Source organism: Pomacea canaliculata, linkage group LG6, assembly GCF_003073045.1.
Source record: "Pomacea canaliculata isolate SZHN2017 linkage group LG6, ASM307304v1, whole genome shotgun sequence".
Classification (NCBI taxonomy): domain Eukaryota; kingdom Metazoa; phylum Mollusca; class Gastropoda; order Architaenioglossa; family Ampullariidae; genus Pomacea; species Pomacea canaliculata.
Genome location: NC_037595.1, coordinates 23,152,900 through 23,177,743, shown reverse-complemented (window position 1 = coordinate 23,177,743; position 24,844 = coordinate 23,152,900). Strand labels below are relative to the sequence as shown.

Genomic DNA, 24,844 nt, shown 5'->3' with positions numbered 1-24,844 from the left:
ACTTGTTTTTGTCCATGTAAATATGGAAGGTTATGCAGCTACAGAAATAATTTCATGTCAACAGCTTGAACTATTCAGGTGCACATGCATGCACCTCTTGTATGCACACACACATTCACATATTTCCAGAACCAAGGCAGGTAGAAGAGTCTCGAGAGTAAGCTACGCAATTTATTTGGAGAAAGAAAATTGAAAATAAGTAGACTTTATTTGTATAAAAACTTCCTATAAAGACTTGTTCACATAATGCATTTGTAAACTAAATGTTTTATATAAAAAGCTATAATACAGCCTCACAGGACTGCAAAACTCTTTGGTAAAAAAAAAATCAGCACAGCACTTTTTTAACTAATGAAAGAACAATGTTAGCAAATAATTTTTTTTATTTTGTTTTAAAATAACCATGGTGTATTAATGCAATAAATGCGAAAAAAATCCAGATGTTTATCCAACAGGTTGAGACAATTGTTTCTGTAACCGGATGTTTATTATAACCATAAATTGGTCAGATATGAATCACCAAAAGAGTGCAGTCAGTAAAAAGGATAGCTGGACACATGTACTCATTGATCACACAGACATCGTCTGCCAGACTATGGAATCTGCATCACTATTTACAGTGTTAGGCTGTCAAACGAAAGCACAGTTGGTATCAAAACCTAATCAAAGGTAAACCTTTGCAATAATAAATGACTAAAATACACAATTCTATTTTGGATTTTAAGCAGAAGCTAAATTTTTCTTAATACAGACAACGTTCTACAAAATATAAAGTTTATAGAATACAAGATATCTGAAGATTTCTCCATTTGTTGAATAGAGACCCAATGTCAAAGTTTGCTAGATCGAAGTAGACATACAACATTATGAGGCAATGGCTATAAATACAATGATTTAAAAATAAAATGCAGTCTACATGTCTAAATGCATGAGATTGAACATCAGAGCCAAGCATATATTGTGAGATTAATTAAATGATCATGAAGATATCTGAAATATATATGCAGATGTGGAGGTATCAAAGATGTCTATTCCCCTATTAAGGCAAACTCTTGAACATGTGATGTTTTGTACTTTTCGCAAGTCTGTTTAGGTGGGGAGAGGCATATGAAAGTGCATGTTTGTGCAGAAAAAAAGGAAGAGGACAGGTAGACTGATAACAACTGACACTTTGGTAGAAATGTTTTTCTTCTTTTGGTAAAGAAGGGAAATGGAAGAAAGAAAAAAAAAGCATAAGACACTTCAGTATTTTATATTACAATTAAAACACTGCAGTTAGGGTGTTCTACATAATACTGACAGCTGTTGTGTAAATGTCAGCTAGTATAAAGTTGGAGTCAAATGTGTTACATCATGTTCTTCCGTAAGTAAAATTAACTGCATGCTTCAGTATGAAATCGCTGTTCAGCTAAGGCAAGCATAATACTGTGTATTGACTGGAAAAAGCCAATACAGTTTTTTAAGTCGATAAAGCTTTGAGTTATAAAAAAAATCACAACACAAATGGGAAAAACATTTACTATGGCTCAATTTACAAAGATATTGGTGATAGGATCAATCTGTGAATACATAATAAAGATTAGAGAGGATTAAACTAAGCCATATCAAGGCACTTCATTTTTAACAAATTTTTGGTTCATAAATACAAGGATTATGCCACAATAAATGATAATATTTTATTGTTTAAAAGCCAGTTGAATCAAAAGTACAAGGGAAAAAATTGAGTCCAAAGTGTTCTGCATAATCTTAAGAAATTTACCCTCATTTAGTATTACATTGTATGAAATTCTATGAATTCTTGGAATTTCTATTATTTTATATTCATGAGAACAGTCAGTGCAGCTGGTGAACTAAGTTTTCAACAGTTTTTAAATAGTGATTACATAATAAAAATTTAATGTTATCATTAAAAAAAAATTATAAATGGAATACTGAAGTTAAAATATTAGAAAACCATTCAATGAAATGATATCAATAAAGATGTTGGGATAGGGATAATTCCATTATAGGTCATTATTTTGCTGTTATCTCCATCATTACTAATGTCATCATCACTTCTTTCTCTGCATTTATCAGTTATCATAATCATCCTATGTTATTCACCTTTCTAAATTTACAAATTCATATTGCCTCTTAATCAATCTGTCTTTCCACCAACCCTTTTTTTTCAATCTCCATATTGGAAATGATAACTTTTTGTGGAACAATGACTTGCCAAATTCATTTAGAGAATAGGACAACCTAACTTCAGTTAAAATTCAGTTCTGTTTATCATCCTTTAAACATGTTACACTGACTATTTTGAGATCAGTAGGTGACTTCTAAAGCTGCCAGGAACCAATTATTTTAAAAAAAACATCAATACTCTTCTTTTTAGGTGCAGTACATCTTTAACTGCACTGCATATATGTACAGATTACAAGGCAAGAAATGAATATTTTAAGAAGATATATACTCCAATATTATTCAGAAAGCAACATCTTAGACTATTTCATTGCACTATGCCTAACTATAAAACACGATCATGTCAAATATACTACTACAGATGCCTTTCAAGGTTCTGTAACAATCACATGATTACTTGGATCAGCCTTCAAGCAAATTAATCCTGAAGCTTTCACAACAATATTAGCCACCATAGTTTAAAATGGTTGCACAATCAAAAGTGCCAAAAAGCAAATATTAAATCTGTGAACAATAAACTGAACTTATACACACTTTTTACCAATTGCCAAAGCTTTGTGTGCTGGGAGAGATGAAGACATCAAGCTAAAAAAATCAACATGACCAAAAAAAATTAACATGGACAAATCAAAAATCAATGTAACATGAACATTAATTCACAAAAAAAAGAGGTACAGAAAAATAATTAATTTAATGAAGTTGCCAATGGGTAATTACTAGATAATATGCAGTGTTATTTTTTCTGGTTTTATTAACAGAACTTGCATTATTATTGTATCAACACTTGGTGTGGGATACAAAAGCATTTTTGGCTGGTCGTTTGTTCTCTTTTAAGGGGAACTGGAGAGGAAGAGCCTCAAAGTCAAGCCAGAAGCATAAGAATGCCTTTTTGGCCAGTTGGTTGATTCAACTGAACTAATCTGCAAACTGAGAAGCTGGCATAGTGTAAAACACTGTTAAATCTTTCTTCTTCCTTTCCTAGCTATGTGGACAACATAGCTAAACCTTCATGCCAAGCAGACCAGAATGTACAACAAGATCAGTTTAAAGGTTATCAACTTCTAATACCCACTCGAAGATATATCTAATAATATCCACTATAGACATCACATCACATTGGACACACTAGTATCACAGTGGACATCATGTACATTATAATTTAAAGAGTAACTGCCAGACATATCCTTTGTTGAAATCGGCAGTCTTGACAAATATTGGCCAACAATGCTGCTGATGCTGATCTCCATCGGTTCCATCAACAAATTGTGATATGTCTAACATAGCAACAGCAAACATTCTGCAAAAAATTATTTGCTTGCCAAAAAAAACAACGTGCAGTTGTGCTGGTCTGCTGAATGCAGCCCACAGTGTAAACTTGCAGATCAAATTAACTTTTTTTAATCTCCTGCAGCCATTAAAAAAATATGGCTCCAAAGTTTGAGAATGTGATGAATGAAATAGGCTTTTATGTCACTCTAGACATTCAGTATCTTCAACCACTATACTTGCAAAGTCATTCAGACATTCCAGTATAGCTTCCTATCTGCTTTCGTTCTGAGATTACAATTTGCTTTTCTCTGCAATGGAAAGGAAGTTAATTGTTCTGAAAGTTTTCAAGAATAGTGCTTATGCAAAAATCTGAGACCTGTACAATGCCAAATGCTGATCACTAACTGCTATCCTCAAGTCTTTCTTGGCCTGTGCTTGGTCCTCTAGTTTGCTGAAGTGGTTGATCCGTTGAATTTTCGCACTGTGATGCTGTTTATCAAGTGCTGCAGCTTTTGCATCCTGTTCGTTCAGCTGATTTGTTACAGCGTTTGAACGAGCTGCGCTATGTTGGCGGCGTATTTGCTACACAAAACACCACCATTGCAATGAGGAAACATTTTGTATCATCATGACATGCCTTTCATTTCATTTATACTTGTAAGTAATGAAAAATAACGATGGTATAAATGAATCCTAAACAATGAGGAACATGCATAGCCTTACTTTATTCTGTTAAAATATAAGACAGGGAGCCAAAGAGGGCATGCCTCAGAAAATGAGATGTTTTCATTGTTCCTTAGCTGGTCAGATAAGTTCCTTCCCTTTTATACCAATAAAAAGCTGGAATACATGTATATAAAGTTGGTATTGCTGCTAGTGATTATTAAATATCCACACGTGCAAATTCTGTATACAATAAATTGCAACAAAAATTATTCTGGAACATACCTCCCTCCTTTCTGTAATTTCATCCATTTCTTTCTGTCTCTGTGCTTCAATGGTCTCCCTTCTTTCTCGTCTTTGTCTCAAGGCATCGATTCTCTTCTCTTCACGCTCCTTCTCCCGCTGCTGGTTGTTCTCTATGTGTTTCCGTAATTCCTCACTGATCTTTTTCTTGGCCTCCCTTGCCTTCTGTATCATTACCTGCTCCTGCTGCTGCCGTTCTTGTTCGCGTTTGATTTGGGCCTGAACACGCTCCCGATGCCCATCTTGCATGAGAGACTTCATGTGGTTTTCATTTGCCAGTCGCTCCTGCCATGCCATTTGCCGCTTTATATGGTGAAATCGTCTGAAAGGTGAGTACATCTCTCATAGAAAATGTTTCATGTGATACATTCATATAAATTAACACATCACATATATTATCTTGACATATGTTAAAGGTTGTAGTTGTCTGATGAAAAAAAAATTGTGTAAAATAACAATATTCTAGCAGAATTACATTAAATCTTAAGTAAATCTTAACTTTACCATCTTTCTCTCTCAGAATCTGTGTGTGTGTGTGTGCGCATGCAATTGCCTGCATGCACACAAAAGACATAAACGTTAATACAAGCTTTTTGGCAGAGTATTAAAATAGTTTCTTATTTAAAGAATAATTTCTTAGCGCTTTCAGCATTATTTCATTATTCTGTAAAGTCTAGGAGAAAGCTTATCTCAAGTAATTAATGAAAACTTTTGGAGCAAAAATTAATTCATAACTTGAGTGCAAGTTTCACTATAGGCATCTGATAATAGATTTCTTACTTATACTGGCGTCTGGCCTCCTCCTTTTCATCCTCAGTGGGAGGTCTGGTCATAGGTATACGGTAGCTGGTATCTGTTGTGAACTCGGGTACTCCAGAATGAGGTGGGTGAGGTGTATGAAGGCATTTTTCCACTGTGTTAGAATAGTTATGCTTTGCAGAAGAGTCTACATACCGAAAAGATGGACTTGTCCACTCTACTGGAAAAAAGTAAAGCAAAAAGAAATTGTTATTTAGTTTTTGTATTTGTTTCTTTTTCTTTTGCTAAGATTATATTAGCCTTGTCTGAAACAGAAAAAAAAAATATTTTAATATTTTAGATGGTTAGTCCTTTTCTGACAGCTAAATTGTAGATGGTCTTTAGTACATTGATGATGCTTTTTGTTTATGTTGCAGAAGACCATTGATGCCTTGTACCTTGCATATGACAGTGTCTTGCTGATGTAATGTATATATGCTGATCTGAAGAATGAAAGATTTATATTTTAATAGAAAATTTCTGAACATTTTCTAAGCATCTGATTTTCTTCTTTCATCCATTTTTTTGTTCAGTTATATGTGTTAATTTGCTGTTCTACTTATCATACCTACAGTCAAACTTACTGTGCAATGAATATACCAATGCAATATAAATTCTACCAATGAATAAAAATTTACTTTATATAAAGTAAATCTACTTAATTGCATTGGTATATTCGTTGCACAGTAAGTTTGACTGTATGCTACTGTTCCCCAAATCACACACATATATATATATAGCTAATTAACTGTACTTTTAGTGGTGTCCACTCAACATACCAATGTAAGGAGATTTTCGCTGGTCCCTTGCCTCCAAAGGAGCTTGTAATGCAGTCTCTCGAAAAGGACCATGACCACCAGCTACCCCACTACCACCTCCACTGCCACCACCGCTACTCCTTAGACTAGACATGTCAGGGCTTGGGTCATTCCGCCAATACTTCCATGGTGGGCGTTCTCCCAATCCAGCAGAGTGGTAAAAAAGAAGGCTGGAGTCTGTATTTACCCCCTGGTCTCTGTGAATGTCTCGGAACATGGCATCAAACTCTGAGTCAGATAGACCAGTCCCACTGTCTACATCCAGGCTCTTGTCAGTGGGTGGCAAGGATGACTCTTGTGCAAAGTGAACCAAATCAGAGTCCCTGAAAGTGACTGACTTTTTAAGAGCATTCTCTTCCTGCTTCTCCCTCCTCTTCAGCAAGCGAGAGCCGTCCAGTACTTGCTGCTGCTCCCTGTCACCTTTCTGCTGTTGTCCTGGCACTAGTTGGTGCTCTTTGAGCTGCGAAAGTACTCGCTTGTTCAGTTCTTGACAAGTCATGTCTGTGCCAGGTATAATCTCATCTACATCTTTGTCCTTTTCCTTCCTTTGCTCCATTGGTGATTTCTTTCTCATTATTAAGGGATATGGAGGGAAATAGCCTAGGTATGGAGGGTATGAAAACCTGTCCCACCCTGTATAATACAAGCTAGGTTCCACAGTAAAATACTCAGGCGTGAAAAACTCGGGTGGGTCTGCATGAGGACCTGATGTGGGGTACCCTGACAGTTGAGTCTAAGGGATAGTGGTCAGTGGTCATGAGGGTGGAGCGAGTTTCCTTAGGCATTTTGAGTTCCAATGAGATGCGCTCGTACACAGGTTCTGGAATCCAGATAGCCCTGTCCATCACCACTTTTTCTGTTCGCCCATTGCTGAAGGCAACTGTGATCTCTCTGTCTTCTGGTCCTGTATCAAAATGTGTCCACTCATTTGACAAGACTGAATCCAATTAAAAATGTGTTGATTTACCATCAGTCAAAATCCACCTTTTCAACTTCTTGGAACAAAATCACATCACTTTTTCTATGAAGTTATAAAAGTCCTTCTACTTTGTTATGGTCCACCTGTGGTTTCCCATCCTTTTTCCCCTCACTCTCTCTCTATCTCATTTATTTATGAGTCTAAACCTATACTCTGATTATTACACATAGTTTTGCTGTGTAAAAACAGTCACTTTTCAGTTTTAAAGTTTTAAAAAAAACTTTGCAAATCAGCATGCAAAATATTCATTGACTAGGAAAAACGTGAAATTCAATAGAAAGATTTTCAGTTCAAATTCATCCATCACCAATCACAGTATGATTTTTCATGCCACAATGTCACAAGCATTTAGCACTAAATGGTGAAAAACCAAAACAAAGTTTACAAAAGCACACACTAGAAATCTACATATATGACTTCCACCAAAAAATAAAAGTGAGTTAGTGATTGTGAGTTCATGTAAAAAGTTGAAAATTAATAATCTATAAATAGATTTAATGCCTTTATATGTGATTTTTAGATATAACATGCCCTCTTCCATGCTTAGGTCTACTTTTCATTACAGGTTAGGAAAAACTGGTTATGCATATATGTTAATGACAACTTGTTTAATTTATCAATATTCTATGCTTTACCTTCTGATTGGTTCTCTGCAATAAAATAAGGTTATGATAAATGATTAACTGGTCCTGACAACACTTTGATCCATTTCTCTATGTGTGTGTGTGTGGACAAGTACTTATGCACACATGCACTCTTACATGTTTAGCTTCTTTTTAAGGAGCCTCTAGAAATCAATGAAGTGAAAATGTTTAAAAGAACAAATGAAATGAAAAAAGAAGAATTATGATAGTATGGTAACTGCAATGGATCATATATCTTCATAATCTAAAAAACTATTTTGCAGACACCAAGTATTTTCTATACAATAAATATTTCATCCCTGAATGAATAAGCAAGAAGTGACAATTTATGTTTTTCCGCAACTCCAACAAGTCTTTGATTCAGAAACAATCCATGATTATTTAACAGAACTACAAAAAAAATTTAAGCCTCTTATTCTACTTTAGGGATTAACTATAAACAAAAATCTGTGCTCAAATAAACTGATCATGAGACTAGCATGGATCTCTTGACTTACCAATTGCCTGTCGTTTCTCCTGTCCATCAATGACAATGCCAGGGCCAAACCTCTCCCCCTCTGGCTCCCATGGCGCCAGGACATGATCCCCAGTGATAATAGTGTGTCGCTGGGCATCACAGTAGTCAACAATATCAAAGACAAATGTGTCCTGGTATGTGGTTTCTCTGTATTTACCATGCTTGCAGGGTCCAAAAGCAATCAAGAATTTTTCATCTAGTATCTGAAAATTAGGCCAGAAGTTACTGTCATATTCCTGCTCATCTAACACTGGGAATAAGCGTCTCAAGCTGTGCATCTGCTGCAAACTGGTCATGCAAGTCTCACTGGCTCCCTTAGATAAATTATTTACTGCTAGACATAATATAAACATATTTCATTAAATATAGTGATGGTAAAATCATGTTCACAAAAGGCTAGAAATAGCACTGGATATAATGCCACATTTTTAAGAGCAAATAAGCTCAATCAACAATCAAGTACTGGAAAAACCCATGACAACGCAAAACAGCAAAGATTTGATCTCATTTTCAAACATTTGTATTTACTATGGCTATAATAGCAAATCAGTCATCCCTATAAGCAGTTGCCAATGGTGAGATCTGAGCCCTAAATCCACAAACTTTAAAGTCTAGGTCAGGGGTGGGCAAAAGTTTTCTTTTTTCTGGCCAGTCTCAAAATTCTAAACTATGCGGCGGGCGGGTAAAATATCAAAAGAACTCATGCCGAAAAAAACCCACACAACAAACCTAGTGATAATGGAATAGACAACAAATGGGTACATAAAGACAATAAAGTGTAAACTGAAGCTATTTGAATAAAACCACGCTTTTCTTTAAAGGCAGCCACCGCCGATGCTCTCTAAGGATTACATACACCAGATATGTCAGCAGTGTTATTTGTTATCTTGTACTTTGTGTTAGAATGTTGTGGACTGCTGATTTATAACGATGTTGTATTTGATAAATTTCAATCAAATTAACGTAGGCTGAATAAAAGATATGTAAAACAAGTGCACTTCACATTTTGCCAGACAGGACGGTCTGATAGCTGTAGTTTGCCCACCCCTGGTGTACATGATAAGTGATTTGCATGACACATCAAGGTGCCTCAAACAAGAACTCACTGTAAATACCATAAAACAATACAGCAGATAAATATGTCACAACAAACCCATTCCTCAACCCTCTCAAAACACTTTCACAAAAAAGGTAAGATTCCATTAGGGAAAAAAAAATCATCACATTGTACTGGAATCCATCTTAGTATCTATGAATAGGTTATTAAAAACACCCAAGAGTGACAAAAGTCATGCTCTCTTGTCACCAGCCACAATCCATGTCAAACGAAAATTAAGTTATTGGGGAAAAACTACTTGAAAACAGAAACATCAAGATTATTACAATCTTATAGCTGGTGAGAACAGCAAATCAGCGAAAAACAGATGAAATAAATTATTACCTGACTCTGGACCTTTCCCATATAGAAGTAACCATCACTTATCCTCCTGGCCAGCACTATCTTGTCTATGAGCAATGACCCAGCAGCTGGTGACATCCCCACTGCCTCTGGTGGTTCCAGCAGCTTGTCTTGAAACTTCAGCCAGGACTTTGCAGGGCGATATCTGCTCCATGTGCTTGGAAAGTAGTATCGAAATGGGTCAAAACCCAAGCCCCAAAATCTGTGGCGCCACCAAGGTGGCACATATGGAGTATGATAACCCTGCCCAAAGTAAGATGTTCTAGGGGTGTTTGCAAGAATCTCGTCTGGATCAATCTGTAGCGTTGTAGTAACACTGCATGTTTTGAAGTTAGGGCGCAGTGTGTTGTTAACAGTACGGATTACTCGGCCACTAGCATGTTCTGATCGATATATGGGGCTGATTCTTTCCACACACCCATGAGTGGTTAAAGTTGCAATGTGAAGAGACCCAAAGGACTCCACAGCGAGGTCTTCAAGAAATTCTACAGCTGTAGCATCAGCCTTCTCCCCAGACAGGTATATGCAGTGAATCGGGCGACCTTTGGCTGCTTCTATAACTGTGTCAAGAATGTCCTCTATGAAATTGTCTGGAAGTCCATCAGTCACTAAATATACAGCTTGGCATGACCTGTCCTGAAATGCTGTGAGAAGAGCATCTAGTGTATTGGTGCCAGTTTTGGCACTGAGTTTTCTGATCCATTCTGCAGCAACTTTTACAGTTTCAGGTGTACATGCAACCATCTTGTCAGCCCACTGTGTAACCTCCGAGTTAAATTCAATGATGTTGAAAGTAGTATCTCCCTCTCTTAATGCATGCTTCATCAATGTCTCAATAAGCTGTTCTTTAACTACATGGATACAATTAAACATGCTGCCTGAAGTATCAATACAAAAAGTCACATCTCTTTCCACAACCTCACCAAATATGGTGGGCAAGTGTGTTGACACTGGCATTGTTTCTAGAAGACTTGATCCAGGATCTGGGACTATTTTTGTCTGAAGTTCTGATACTGAGGTCTGTTCCCGACTTGCTGGGTCTGACATTCTAAATTTGAATAAAAGCAAATATTTTTATCGTCAGCGTAAATAAAACAAGTATTTGCTTTAGGAAATAGGTATATTCTTCTAAAGATTGTATTTTTTTTTACTCTCTTACTCCTTTATAATTAAAAGATAAATGCAATAAAATAACTTTTAAAAAAGTTAAAATTGATTTTGATAGCGATTACATATTTACTTATCAAATGACGTTACTAAGGTAACATGTCCTCATCCTCCTCTCCTTCATCCTTCCTATCAGAGCAAATTTAACAAAATATATGTGCCTGTGTCCCAGATTGAATTCAAGTTGCCATCTGTAAATATCACACATTACTAAAGCAAATTCAACGAACCTCGTTAGTTTAAAATAAGGCACAGCACATGCTGTAGATAAACTTAGGCAGAAGAGTGTACACACCTGCTCGCTGTAACTGGTCACTATTTACTCTTTGAACAAATCTGTCGCTAAGGAAGCCATACTGATACTTCTCTGCGGACTTATTATATAAAAATTATGATATTTCGTACAGTTAAATATAACAAGTTATATTTAAAAAGAATTATTAAACTAAATTTATTGCTATAAAAATTCACGCTCATTGCTTTTTTTTTTTAAATTTGGTTTCGGACTTGAAATGACCTTCTGATCGCAAAGACACTTCCGACTTCTGCCGAGTAAAGAGGCAGAGAGCATGTATTTGTTATCCAAATTACGGACGGCGTCGGCCGTTTTAAAAGCACGAATACCGGGGAAAGTTGCAGTCCGTCATGGAGGGTATGGATTGTAACTTTCACATAAAACCTTCTGTTTTCACGAAATCTTTAGAAACTCTCTTACTTGCGCATTTGCTTTTTTCTTGACTTCATATTTTGCTCCCGTATAGACTTCTAGAGTCGAGGTCTTGGACTCTTTTAAATAGATTGGTGCAGTTAATGCAACAATTTTTATGATACAATCAACACTTATTCAAGCAAGACTTATTCCGCACTTCAGTGCTCAAGTGACTGTAAAATAATAAATGCTACAATGCAACCAAACATGTAATATTTAGTCAAACGAAAAGCATTACATCTGTTTGCATGTTCTCTCACCCACTTATCATCAGACTCGTTATTGTGAAGTATTTATAGTCGTCGAGGTTTATTCATTGTGGCAACAATTCTAATATAATTACAGTGATGTCAAAGGGTGAGAGCTTGTTGAAATGTCAGGGAAACTAAACCGATTTAAGTACAACTCAATGCAAAAGACAAAGATATTTTCAGAGGTATCATTTTAAAGCACCGAAAAGACTTTGTGTTTTTGTCATTTTTTTTAAAATGCCGTCTTTTTTATTTCTAACAGAAGCATTTTTCTTATATAACTGACTTAAAGATTACTGCTTGTAGCTCAAAGATGTCTACACAGCCAATTCAACCCTTGATGTTACTGTCAAGAAGTAATGCTATTTCTTTAAATAAGGGATGTTATCGAAAAAAGAGCCAGAAAATGAAAAATTCTAGGTATTACATTTAAAACACACTTTAATATCTTAAAGTAGATTATTAGAATTTAGTCAGCTTATGTAACTTTTTCTGCAGGTGGGTGTATCGTCGACCTGCAGATGACCCTCCTAAATATATTTATCGAGTAGCAGACTTTATGGGGTTTTTAATGTGGTACTGGATTCTGTATCATGTATGGCATGAACCTGAACACCTCGTGGTAAGTCTTAAAATTTAATTATGTTTGCCTCAAGCAGCAAAGTCTTTCTCCTTAAACAAAATAGGAAAAAAAAGAGTTTTTCTGATGTAATTTACTTAACATATTTGTGATAAGATTAACTGATCAACAATCATAGGATCAAATTTTTTTTGCAACAACAAAGAAATGATGGATTAGTCATAGTTCCTGAAAGATGTTGACACAACTGGGATGCATCTTCAAATAATGTATAAAAAAAAGCAAAATGTTCATGGTGGCAGAGTGATTTTTGCTATTCTATGCTTAAGATGTAGAGGTTTGTAGGGTTTCCTTAGATTCTCCCTTTGGGATTTAATTCTTGAAAGTTAAATGCATTTTCAGTTCATTTTTATTATTTTGTTGTTGCAGGGGCATTTTCCATACCCAGATCCAAGCAAGTGGACAGATGCAGAATTAGGGATACCACCTGATCGTAAGAAAATATGATCAGTAATAAAAACTATTGGCAGACACATGCAAACTAGCGTTGGTATGGTGCATTTGACTTGCACACTTTTGTGTCTGTGAAAAGTTCAAAGACAATGCCCTTGTTTTCCTTATTAGTGCTCATTATTAAATGGTAAATTTGTAGCAAGAGAAATTGTAAACAAAATCTGATACATAAGTTTCACACACCTTGTATCCTGTTGGGTTTGTTTTTTTTTAAAAAAAAGACAAAAATTTACTTCTGTGCATTAAAGACATAATTGTTGAATGTAACACTGCTTGGTTTTTTTTTAATTTGTTTGGTATGTTTTGCTTGTGCCTGAGTGTTTTCCAGTCTTATCAGGTTATTTACAGTCTTGAAATATGAAACATTGATTCATTATAGTTACTGCACAAGATAAATTGTCTTTCTCACTCACAGTGCTGCTTCCTTTTCCAACAATAAATATTGAAAATTTTGCATTCTTGCCAATGGTGAAGAAAGTGGATAAAATTTATTGTTCTAGCTGAATTATGTTTATCATTCGTTCATATAGCTGTTGCTACTTGCTGTCCAAAATATGCAGGGTGTGCATATGTCCATCTATATATCTTTACAAGCATTGGGTTTTTGACCACCCACCCACCTAAAAGGCCTTTCTACCACAAATATGTTTTGAAATATATAACCATGTTCTGAAAAATGTTTATGTACAGGTCATGTAAAATATTTGGCATTCAGTATTTGTCTGGTTCATCGTTAGCATTTGCCTTTTACTTTGGAGCCACTGACAATATTTTAGAACTGAGAAACAAACAAGAATATGCTCCTCAAACAATATACATCAACCAAACAATACTGAATTGTATATGAAAGGAATATTCCTGCCAAATGTTTGGTTTGGCTTGGACAAAATAGTGTGGATTTGTATAGTTGTCACCCAGAATCCATACCCACAAAGTATCGTCATGCTATTTGTAAGATAGTTTGTCTCTGAAACCTTACTGTAGTAGGTATGTTGCATTGTTCCTGAGTTTTACCACAAACGCGAACACAGAGCCCGTGGGTGACAGTTCAGCTCCTTCTATCCTCGTCTGCATAATCTTGTAGGGAACAATAATCACATATCACTCTCAATTTCCGATACACAGATCACAAGCCTTCACCCCTCCTGAGACAAAGAACTTAATCCAATCAAGTAGCCTACAAGAGGGAGGCACCACCCCTATTGACCCTCTGCCCCACCTGCAACTGGCGGGGTGGAAGTGACTAATTTTTAGGTGTAACTCTTCCTAAACGTCGTTGACACCTGTGCTAGCCAGCTGGTTGCGCTTGGCTTGCTGTAAATAACACCTCTACACTGGCACATACGCCTCCCTTACTTTCATGTGGTCTGTGGCTTGTCAATAATTCACACTTAGACCTTTAATGTAAGCGATGCTACATCACTTACAAGGTTACCACATGACAAGTTGCCTTTTCTTGGACACACCAATTAAATATTAAAAGTAAAGAGGGCGGAATATGAAATTCTGCCAGTTAATTAAAAAAGTATGACTTCACAGCACCTGTCAGTAGGAAAAAAAAACCAACAGGTTAGCAAGGACATACATTGTGCCGAAAAGACTGCCCAGCAGCTGGCTGGAGGGGTAACAAAGAGGCTATATATATCCATTCCTGGCGCGATGTAACGACATTGACCAGGCTGCTAGGTGTCTACTCTGCGTGACCAACCTGCTAAGGAAGACTGCATAGAAAGGTATTTCGAAAAAAGTTGCTTATTACATGTACTTTCATACACTCGTACTCACTTCGTGTGTAGTCTCTCTCTCCCTCACACACACACCCACACACATCTTTTCTGTCTTGTGTCTTGCACCAGTGTGTGTGTGTGATTGCATGTAAATTACTCTAACTGTTCGTTCAGTGCTCATAATTTTAAATAGAGTAACCAGCTGTTTGTAAATATAGGGCCACTTTATCAACCAAAGAAATTTATGAATGCTTTTGCACCCCTTCTGTCAGCTGGACATTCAGAAAGCTGACAATCGCAAAGAACCATGCTCACTATAAATATAAGCAGCAACAATAATTGTAATTAAGCTAAAACACAACAAAATCTCACTGAGGAAACTGGACCAACAAGAAATTAGCAGGTAAATAAATGAAACGAGCAAAGAAAAAAAAACAAAACAAAGCATGCAGGATGTATAGGTGGGTATAGGGGAAGGGAAGGTGACAAATAAGACACAATGCAGGGTGTTCGAGAGATGGCACGAAGACTGGATCAACTTCCGTGGATTCAGTTTCCAAGGTTAGAACGAGAGAGTGCAAGAAAAATAATTTTGGGAGAATGAGAAAGTTTAAAGTCTTTCCTGAATAATTTTGTTCGTATAGGATGCGCCATCCAGTTTTAAAATGTTCAAATTGAACCAAGCGTGAACAAAAGTACATAAAATCACGTGTTGACAAATATATTAACGTTCATTTCACCTATTTTTTAATAGACATTTTTTACAAAGAAGCAAGAAACCTACGACAGTTCACATGTTTGAAGATTTATGTAGTGGTATGCTGGTTTGGAATGTTTTGCTTTTCTAATATATTTTTTGTTGGTTGGTTTATTTGTCGGGTTTTTAATTTAATTTTTTTTCTTTTGCTTTTTTTTTTGGGGGGGGGGGTGAAGGAGGTCCCACCTTCATTTCTGCCCGATTCCTATTCTTTGACACCACAGATTACCTTTATCGGGGCAGGATTAGAGTGACGCTATCTGGATGCTATTATGTTTAATAAGCCTTTTTAGCTGTATGCAAAGCCTTTAGCATCTATTGTGACCCTGCACCAGCTGACCGACCTCACCAAAGCACCCAGCTGACCGGCATCACCAAATCACCAGCTCTTTTCATCAGCTGATCAGCACCATAGCTCAGTCATGCTTCGAAAGCTCGCACTCCTTGGATCCGCCCTTGTGCTGTTAATCATATTGCAATCCACAGAGTCTACACTGACGATTGGTTCATTCGATATTGATCATCTCAACAATCAAAAGGCCTCAAATGCGAAAATCGTCAGTCAAATTGTGAAGGTGCGTACCAACACTAACCAAACGCTACCTGGGAAGATGCGCATAAAAAACTAACTGAAGGGCTGAACTTTATGAAGCGTTCTCCAGATACTCTGGCTCCAGCCTGTCTCTTCACTTCTTTCTCTTCCACCCCCTCCCGTAAGCGCATGCATGGACCATTATATTAGTCATTGAACTAACCCATCTCAAACACATACATATAGAGGGAAAGCAGCACTACATCAACGGGCGCCCGGCAGTGTAATGGTTGTCACTACTGGTTTGTACCCACTGCAGAGAGGGACCCAGGGTTCAGATCTCGTCTCGGGTATGTGACACCTGTTTGCGTCGGAAGCTTTCTCTAAGTACTTCGATTTCTTCCCACCATCTTTTTCCATACAGTGCGATATCACTTCAAAGTAGAAGCACTTTTCTCCAAAACAGCCAATAAACCACAATATCAATTAAAAGTATACGCTTGCCATTCACCTGTGTCACATGTCCCACAAACATGATTAACTTCACAAAGACACCTCTAATGATGTGTCTGCAGGTTCTGCGTGGCTTTGACATTGCCGTTATCTTGGACGTGAGGACGGCTGATGCCATCAATGTTGTCCTTCAGGCTTTGAACAAGTGCGTTTTTTCTTCTTTCTGTCTTTTTCAAAGTTTCTGCCTTCTTCATACCTTATTTCTGTAATCTTACATTTATTCCTACCACTGTAGCAATATGAATCGTTGAGCCATATGAATCGTTGAAGCGAGGCATTCGAAGAGAATGTACTGAACCTAACAAGAAAATAAAATACTAAAAAGTTAAATTTAACCAAATGAAACGTTTAAAGTGATGTGGATAGTGCTATTTTTGTTTGATATCCTGCGCGACGTCTGCTAAAGAGTAAATACACGTCAAATTTAAATAAAAACATGAAAAAGCTAAACACATACAACTCACGCTTTATTATTGTTTTGATTTAGTAAAATTGTCTGCTAATTCATTCAACAACCCTAGAAGATCCATAGTTTCTACGCATGAGCATGCCTCGCTTCAACGATTCATATTGCTCAACGATTCATCCCGCTACACCACCACCTACCTGTTCACTGTTCCTTTACTACCACGTGTGTATGTATGATTGCCTCCTTCTAGACACGATGGGCCCTACAGCCTGAAGCTCAGTTCCCTCTCTGGAAGATCGAATCACGAAGAACATGTGGCAATTCTGTACAGGTATGTATATCACCACGCTGTTTGACGATGTACAGTTATGTATATAAATCATGCTGTTGATGCTATTCATGTTTGTGTGTAACTCTATTGATATAATCACTCTCTCACGTTATTTTGATCACGTCTGTATATGTTTAACTGAACACAGGCACCGAGGTCTGCGATTCGGTTAAAGAAAAAATATACAATTTTGATATTATAAAGGTGGTGACCACTCTGCATTAAGGCACTGAAAGAGTAATAACGAAAAACTGAAAGTTCACTGCCATCTAAAGTCTGTTGTAATGACGAGTCAAATTATTTTTTTTTTAATTTGCTTCACTTAGCCCTTCTCCTACTCCACCCCGTAGCTTGCGCAACCTATGTTCTGTCTGTTCTGCTCCACCAAAGCACGTATCGATAGTACCCCTTGTCATGAGGGTATGAGGTTATGAAAACTATGCATTCAGGGCTCGAGAGATTTTAGTCTACCTGGCTTTTATTTCTCTTCTGACCATTTTCTCTCTCTTTTTTTTTTCATACAATCTTCTCTTCTTCTTCTTTTTTTTTTTTAAACGAATTTATCTGTACAATTAGTTGCTTTATTTCCTTATTACTTTTTTATTACTATTATTTTTTTTTATCCTTTTAATCTTTTTTCTTTAGAAACGACAAATTGTCTGCCCCGCAAGTCCGAGCGTTTCCCGACGTTAATAACAAGTTTGAGTGCGATCCTTATGCCGTGTTGTTTCACACCACACACTCCGGTAAGTTTGGTGCTATAGAGATGGGGGATATTACATTATATAATTTACTTGCGCTGTGACCATGTTTGTATGATAAAAAAAACTTTATTATTATTATTCTTGACGGTTCTGCTTATACCTGGAAGTATGGTCGACATGATTTAGTCATGCTTTTGCAGAAATCAGTACTTGAAATGATGGGGCATACAAAAGAAACACGAGAACTGGATGCGTAGATAGTTCAAAAACTATTCGGTAGGCTTGAATTTATAAGTATAAATGACAATGACATGTGTTATCCTTTCAGTTGTCAGCAGCTTTGTCGTTGTGGGAGTTCACTTGAGGCCCAAAAAAACCTTGGAGGAGATGAACAACCTGGTGAAGGTATATGACGACATGGCCGCGGCACTTCACACACAGGTAGCATCCCTGTACATCTTCTACCCCACCCCACCTCACGTTCCCCTCTCTCTTGATCCACCCGTAAATGTAAAGACGGCCCTCCCCGCCTGATCTCGCTCTCGTGAGGCTCGCTAAAGATGGCTGCTGGATACTTGATGCTGTATGAAGTGGAAAGAAATATTCGCAGAAACTAAGTATTTCGCGTTCCAAGTAATCTCATTGATTCATAGGATGATATAACCCTCTCTCAATGATTAAGATTTCAACCTAATGACTTTCTGGAGATCGCTTTCTTTTGACTGATGAAAAACTTTTATACACGTTTACTCAACCATCTATATTGTCCAACCACACATATATTCAATCTTCAGAGGCCAACTACACTTACAAAAAAGTAGATCCATTGGAAGCATTCAGTAGCATGTACAAGAAACTGGATAACAAATGTGTCATTGCGATCAAGATATGAATTAATTCCAATATCCAGAAAAAATATCGAATTTGTAAGCAGCCGTTAAGACAACATGTCCTTTGCTAGAACGTCCTGTTTGCGGGAGACTTCAAAGCCGACTGCACGCACATGACAGAAGCTCAGTTTAAGAACTCCTCACTTGTCACAGACCATCGCTTCACTTTCCTCATCGACATGAATGTCGACACCACGGCCAGCGACAACACCAACTGCGCCTACGACAGGTAAGACTATTTTGCCAGCTGCTTTTTTTGCAGGTTGACGGCAACTTCCACCATCTTCTAAAGGAGTGACATTTATTCAATAACATTTTTTTAATTTAAAATTAAAAGAATTCTTTAAAAAGAATCTAGATTATTATTACAGCAAAGATTAAAAAAGAGAGCGACAGATTTCTGGTAAATATATATATAAGGACAAGTAAAAACGACAACCCTGTATTTTATAACGAGTTACAAAAGCTCATCATGAGAATAAATATCCGCAATGTATACTACCAGGAGACTGGGACTGGAGACCCTGCCTGGATTATTACAATTATAAACGTGAACAATCTACAACTTCATGCAAAGGTTATATTTACATACAAACTGGAACTTAATAACTTATGGAGAGAATTAATGTATATATAATCGCGAACATTATGCATGGCGCAGAGCTACACACAATTAGGGAGGCTACAATTTGTACCAGTAAGTGATGTACTAACGGAATAGGTTGTCAGTGTAGGAATGCGAGTTATAGAATGACCGTCTTATTGTGATGATTAAACTTAGATTAACAAATAAGGAAAACAGCAAATCCCTCTAGAAATTCAACTATTCCCTCAGAAGTCATCTTTTCTGCACATTTGTTATATTTGTGTTGGTGGATTCTTTGTTGGTACTTGACCAAAATATCCGCAGGACTTTTCTTTGACATTTGTTTTGGAATGTCTCTAGACTGATTTCGGATTAGTCACGGATGGACGCATTTTTTGTTGTTGTTGTTGTTGTTGTTGTTGTTGTTGTTGTTGTTGTGGTGGTGGTCGTCGTCGTTGTTGTTGTTGTTGTTGTTGTTGTTGTTGTTGTTGTTCTTCTTCTTCTTCTTCTTCTTCTTCCTTCTTTTGAGATGCAAAAAAAAAAAAAAAAGCCGCTACCTTTAGGATTTTGGGGTACCGAGTTGTAAAATATTACCGCATTTCGGCTTCCCAAGGATGATGATGATAATAATGAATTATAGGTTTGTGGTGGCCGGAAGGGAGCTGACAGCAGCCGTGGTTCAGGGCAGTGCGCGGGTCATCAACCTCTCCAAAGCCCTACACCTGACCACCGATGAGGTGAGACTTTCAGGGACAACGCACGTACGAACTTACCGACATGTGCGAGCTCATGTACATGTGACTTTACATCTTCGTGGGCATATTTCATGGTGTAGCTTACCTGGTCCTTCCTCTGTGTCACTTTATATGTGTGAGCGAGCTTGCCTTGGTGTGTCAGTTTGCCCGTGCAATTACTTTAAGTGTGAAATGATGGATTCTACTGCATTATCAGTGACAAAGGAGCGACAGAAAGCGCCTTTCTAAACATGTACATATCTGTCCTGTTCCAGGCTGAGGCAGTCAGCGATCACTACCCCATTGAGATGAAAATACATTAGAACATTTAGCTCCTCCATCAAGCTTCGCTGTGTCATGTGACAGCAAACACGATCCCCCATGAGTCATCAAGTTGCGACAAACACCAGAAACCAGAACGCTCCCTGAAATTAAAGTGTTTTGTCTCCGACGTCTTAACTGTTTTTTTGTTTGTAAAGCATTTTAAGCACAACTTTTCCCATTCCTTGCCCACGTCGGCTACAAGGTGTCCACCAACCCCTTGAAGAAACAAATGACATTTCAGCCAACCCTATTTTTGCACAATGATGCTCCTCTATTTCCTATTTTTGTTTTTCGAAAACACCTTTGTGAAGCTTTCAGTCTCTAATTCTCTTTACTGATGACAACAGCGCACTGGGACAATATTCGAGAATGTAGTTAGGAAAAGGTACAACACTTCTGCCTGTCTCAAGTACCTGTTCTCCTTGTTGAACCAAACTACAAATATATAATAAACAGAATAGCCCGAGAATTACATGTACTTTAAAAGTTCTTCACTACTCGCTAAACATCACTGATGTGTGCAACAACTGCCACATGTCAAAAGAATATTTAAAATCTATTTTTAAGAAGCTCGTAGACATTTAAAATATGTACGTTGTTGATTTTGTAATTAAAATAAAAATCTCCTTACATGTAGCCAAACTTAAAATTACCACACCCGATTAAGACCAAGAATTATAATAGGATTTTGGTTTTATATTATTGTTTTCTAAGTCTCAAAGCTCATTCAGGAAGTTAAAAATATCTCAAAAGTCAGAAGACAAATATAATGCACACCTTTACAGTTCCATTTTCACACATCATAGGATCTCAATCAGTGAAAGTGTGCTGCTCTCAAAAATATTACCAGAGGCAGAAAGTCATCATTGTCTGGTTTATGGAAGTAAAACTGGACATCAAGATGAACCTACTGTTCTGACATAAAAATATTGTAATAAGCCTTTCAGTTGGATACCGTTTCACTACAGCTTTCTAAACACCATCAGCAATTACTCGGCTGAGAAAGACCTTTTATTGCAAAAGTTATTGCCTGTGATCTCCACCATGCCTCAGGGTGAGGGTAGCAATTAGGGAAAACTGGCCGATTGTAAAAGTCAGCACCGTGTACTCCTACCTTCCCTCGTACGGGCGAAACCAGTTTAAAAAACGCCAACTAGAAGTTCCGCAGCAGTCCGGCCTAGAGGGACGAGAGAGACACGTAGTGACACACGGCGGTGCCAGACTCTGCGCTCGTGAAGGAGGACGCCACGATCGACAGTGACATCAACGGATTCCCAGACGTCAGCATCATCGGAGGGCCCTCCACGTGGTAAGAGACTTTGTGTGAAGAGGTAAGGTGTGTCACACGAGTGTAGTGTGCTGTGTGTATTAGTTAAGGTAATTAGTGGCTCACGAGGGATAGAGAATAACGGTACGCCTAGATAACGGCCATATTTGAGATTGTATCATCTTGTCAATTGTTTGTAAAACTCTCGATTATTAATAACTTTCTTTATCACACTAAATTGCCTTGTGTGGGTTATTGGGGATGCGATGGGGGCTCAAGAGTCAAGTAAAGTATAATTAGCAATTCAGTGCAAGAGTGCGCGCACGGTCAATGGCGGCGTGAGTTGGTAGAGGTGTGGAGAGTGTGATCAGCCCGAGGAGGCGGTAATCGCAACCTCTGACCATCTTCGCGTGCTCATTCCCCGGAGTTCACGACAGTTATTAGGAGTACTGTTTACGGAAGAGGTGAGTTTTCAGTGCATGTTTAAAGAAAGAGAGAGACTCATTTTGCTCATTATCATCTAGTTGCAACAAATATTTTAGATAACATATGGGGCTGAAAACTGCACGTCGCCAAATGTCTTTCCAATCATCTTCGTACATAACATAAACATCTTCTGTGCTTAGCGATAAACAATGTATGATGCTTTTGCCGACAACTATTATCGTGACCAAGAACGTGCAGTCACTTCACAAAAATCTTGCTATGCTGAAACACAGTACACAAGAAACCACCGGAAATCACTCATCTTCAAAGCGGAAACTTCTGCCTTTATTATAAATATTACGGAAGTATCCTCTTTCAAAATTGAATTAAATTTCGGTCACGCAAGGGCAAACGGACGCAACAAGTCTTACTAAAACTGCTGAATAAAACGAGGTAAGTATTCCATCTTTATTTTGTACAGCTTTGGCTCTATTTATTGCTTCCCACACTTCTGAATAGAGTAGAATTTACTCATTGCTGCCGCCTTCCTAACTCGCGGCACTGTTGTACACTGTTGTACGAGCTTTTCTTCTCTAGCGGTTGACGATCACCTCGGGAACACCAAATCACCAGCTCTTCATCCGCTGACCAGCACCTTAACTCAGTCATGCTCGGAAAGCTCGCACTGCTTGGATCCTCCATTGTGCTGTTAACCATATTGCAATCCACAGAGTCTACACTGACGATTGGTGCCTTCAATATCCGGCGCCTCGGCAACGAAAAGGCCTCAAATGCGAAAATCCTCCGTCAACTTGTGAAGGTACCAACACTAACTGTCCTCAGTTACATTGTGCAGGCTCAAACCAAACGCTACCTGTCCGTTGTCACACTGGGAGGATGCGCATAAAACTGCAGTTCAGGCCATGTTACACATGTAATAAGGTGGAAGCACCTTTCTACCAAAGCAACCAACAAACCCCAATATCAATTAAAAGCATAAATTGTCATTCACCTGTGTCACATGTCCCACAAACATGATTAACTTCACAAAGACACCTCTAATGATGTGTCTGCAGGTTCTGCGTGGCTTTGACATTGCCGTTATCTTGGAGGTGATGAACGCTGATGCCATCGATGTTGTCCTCAAGGCTTTGAACAAGTGCGTTTTTTATTCCCTTTTTTTTTTTCTTTTTCAAAGTTTCTGCCTTCTGTATTCCTTATTTCTTTAGTCTTACATTTATTCATTTATTTGATCTTCCTACCACCACCCACCTACCGGGTATGCCTCTGTGTGTGGATGTGTGTTGATGATGATTGCCTCTTTCCAGGTACAGTGGGCCCTACAGCCTGAAGCTCAGTTCCCCCTCTGGAAGATCGAGCTACAAAGAACATGTAGCAATACTGTACAGGTATGTAGTATGTATACCACCACGCTGTTTGACGATGTACAGTTATGTATATTAATCATGCTGTTGATGCTATTCGTATTTGACTGTGTGTAACTCTATTGATATAAGCACTCTCTCACGTTATTTTAATCACGTCTGTATATATTTAACTGAACACAGGAACCGAGGTCTTCGATTCGTTAAAGAACAAAATATGCATTTTTGATATTATAAAGGAGTTAACCACTCTGTATTAAGGCACTGAAAGAGTAAAGAAGAAAAACTGAAGTTTAATTCCATGTAAAATCTGTTGTTATGATGAGTTGGATGATTTTTTCTAAACTTGCTTCACCTATCCCCACCCCGTTTTGCCCTGATCAGCAGCCTGCAGCTTTCGTAGCGTGTGCTCTGTCTGTTCTGCTCTGCCAAATCCCGTACCAAAAGGTCACCTTGTCATGAGGGTATGAGGTTATAGCAACTTGGTACGTTCAGGGCGCGAGAGATTTTAGTCTACCTTAATTTTATTTCTCTTCCGAAAATGTTTTCTCTCTTTCATTCATTTTTTTTTACCCGAGTTCATCTGTTCGATTAGTTCCTTTATTTGTTTATTACTGTTTCATTATTCCTTTATCCTTTTAATCTTTTTTCTTTAGAAACGACAAATTGTCTGCCAAGAAAAGCCGAACTTTTCCGATAATGATGAGTTTGAGCGCGATCCTTATGCCGTGTTGTTTCACACCAAAGACTCCGGTAAGTGGGCTACCAGTGATGTTGCTGTTCACACACAAAATCATGTGCGCCAGTTTGGTCAGAGCTTAGTGCAGTAGTCAGTACACCTAGCGGATGGAGCACACGAAGAGACACGGGAAATGGTTGTGTGGATGATAAAAAATAAAATAAAAACTAGCTAGATTAAATGTATAAGTAGAAATGACGGTATCGTTTATCCTTTTAGTTGTCAGAAGCTTTGCCGTTGTGGGAGTTCACTTGAAGCCCGATAAAGCCTTGGAGGAGATGAACAGCCTGGTGACGGTGTATGATGACATGACCACAGCACTTCAAACAAAGGTAGCTTCCCTTTACATCTTCTACCCCACCGCCACCCCACCTCACGCCTCTCTCTCTCCTAGAATTGAGCGTTAATCTTCATTTTCCCTGAAAACGCACCTCTTCCGTAAACATTACTTCTAACAACCTTGCACACAATGCTAGTCCATTTTCACACCCTTCCGTTTGTAGCATCATGTCGCCTTCAGTTCTTCTTCTTGTTATTTGGTTCCTCTTTGCGTTTTCTGGATTATATTTTGCTCTTTATTAGTAATGTTGTTTATTCTTTTATAGCTCATGTGTTATTTGTTTGGTTTTTTTTCCCCTGTCCCTCGTATACTGTCCATGCGTGAAG

At 37.8% G+C, this 24,844-nt stretch overlaps 4 protein-coding genes across 4 annotated transcripts; 3 read left to right on the top strand and 1 right to left on the bottom strand.

Annotated features, from left to right (window-relative positions):
• Positions 1-144: 144 nt before the first annotated feature.
• Positions 145-11,156, bottom strand: LOC112566455. Its single transcript, XM_025242657.1, is given in 9 exon segments — positions 145-4,035; positions 4,402-4,741; positions 5,200-5,398; positions 5,997-6,762; positions 6,764-6,939; positions 7,650-7,664; positions 8,156-8,378; positions 9,617-10,682; positions 11,032-11,156. Coding segments are annotated over 8 exon segments (3,009 nt in total). The 5' UTR covers position 10,682; positions 11,032-11,156; the 3' UTR covers positions 145-3,810.
• Positions 11,157-11,300: 144 nt separating this feature from the next.
• Positions 11,301-13,121, top strand: LOC112566456 (NADH dehydrogenase [ubiquinone] 1 beta subcomplex subunit 2, mitochondrial-like). Its single transcript, XM_025242659.1, has 3 exons — positions 11,301-11,453; positions 12,260-12,383; positions 12,771-13,121. Exons 1-3 carry the CDS (start codon positions 11,371-11,373, stop codon positions 12,846-12,848), a joined length of 285 nt encoding a protein of 94 aa, XP_025098444.1. The 5' UTR covers positions 11,301-11,370; the 3' UTR covers positions 12,849-13,121.
• A 2,383-nt stretch (positions 13,122-15,504) lies between these two features.
• LOC112566516 (deoxyribonuclease gamma-like) lies at positions 15,505-20,739 on the top strand. The gene is made up of 8 exons (XM_025242734.1): positions 15,505-15,913; positions 16,446-16,528; positions 17,043-17,123; positions 17,769-17,869; positions 18,156-18,268; positions 18,789-18,946; positions 19,944-20,040; positions 20,313-20,739. The coding sequence occupies exons 1-8, from the start codon at positions 15,761-15,763 to the stop codon at positions 20,358-20,360; spliced, it is 834 nt and encodes a 277-aa protein (XP_025098519.1). The 5' UTR covers positions 15,505-15,760; the 3' UTR covers positions 20,361-20,739.
• A 2,379-nt stretch (positions 20,740-23,118) lies between these two features.
• Positions 23,119-24,585, top strand: LOC112566955 (deoxyribonuclease-1-like 1). The gene is made up of 4 exons (XM_025243384.1): positions 23,119-23,213; positions 23,383-23,470; positions 24,096-24,192; positions 24,398-24,585. Exons 1-4 carry the CDS (start codon positions 23,119-23,121, stop codon positions 24,583-24,585), a joined length of 468 nt encoding a protein of 155 aa, XP_025099169.1.
• Positions 24,586-24,844: the final 259 nt, after the last annotated feature.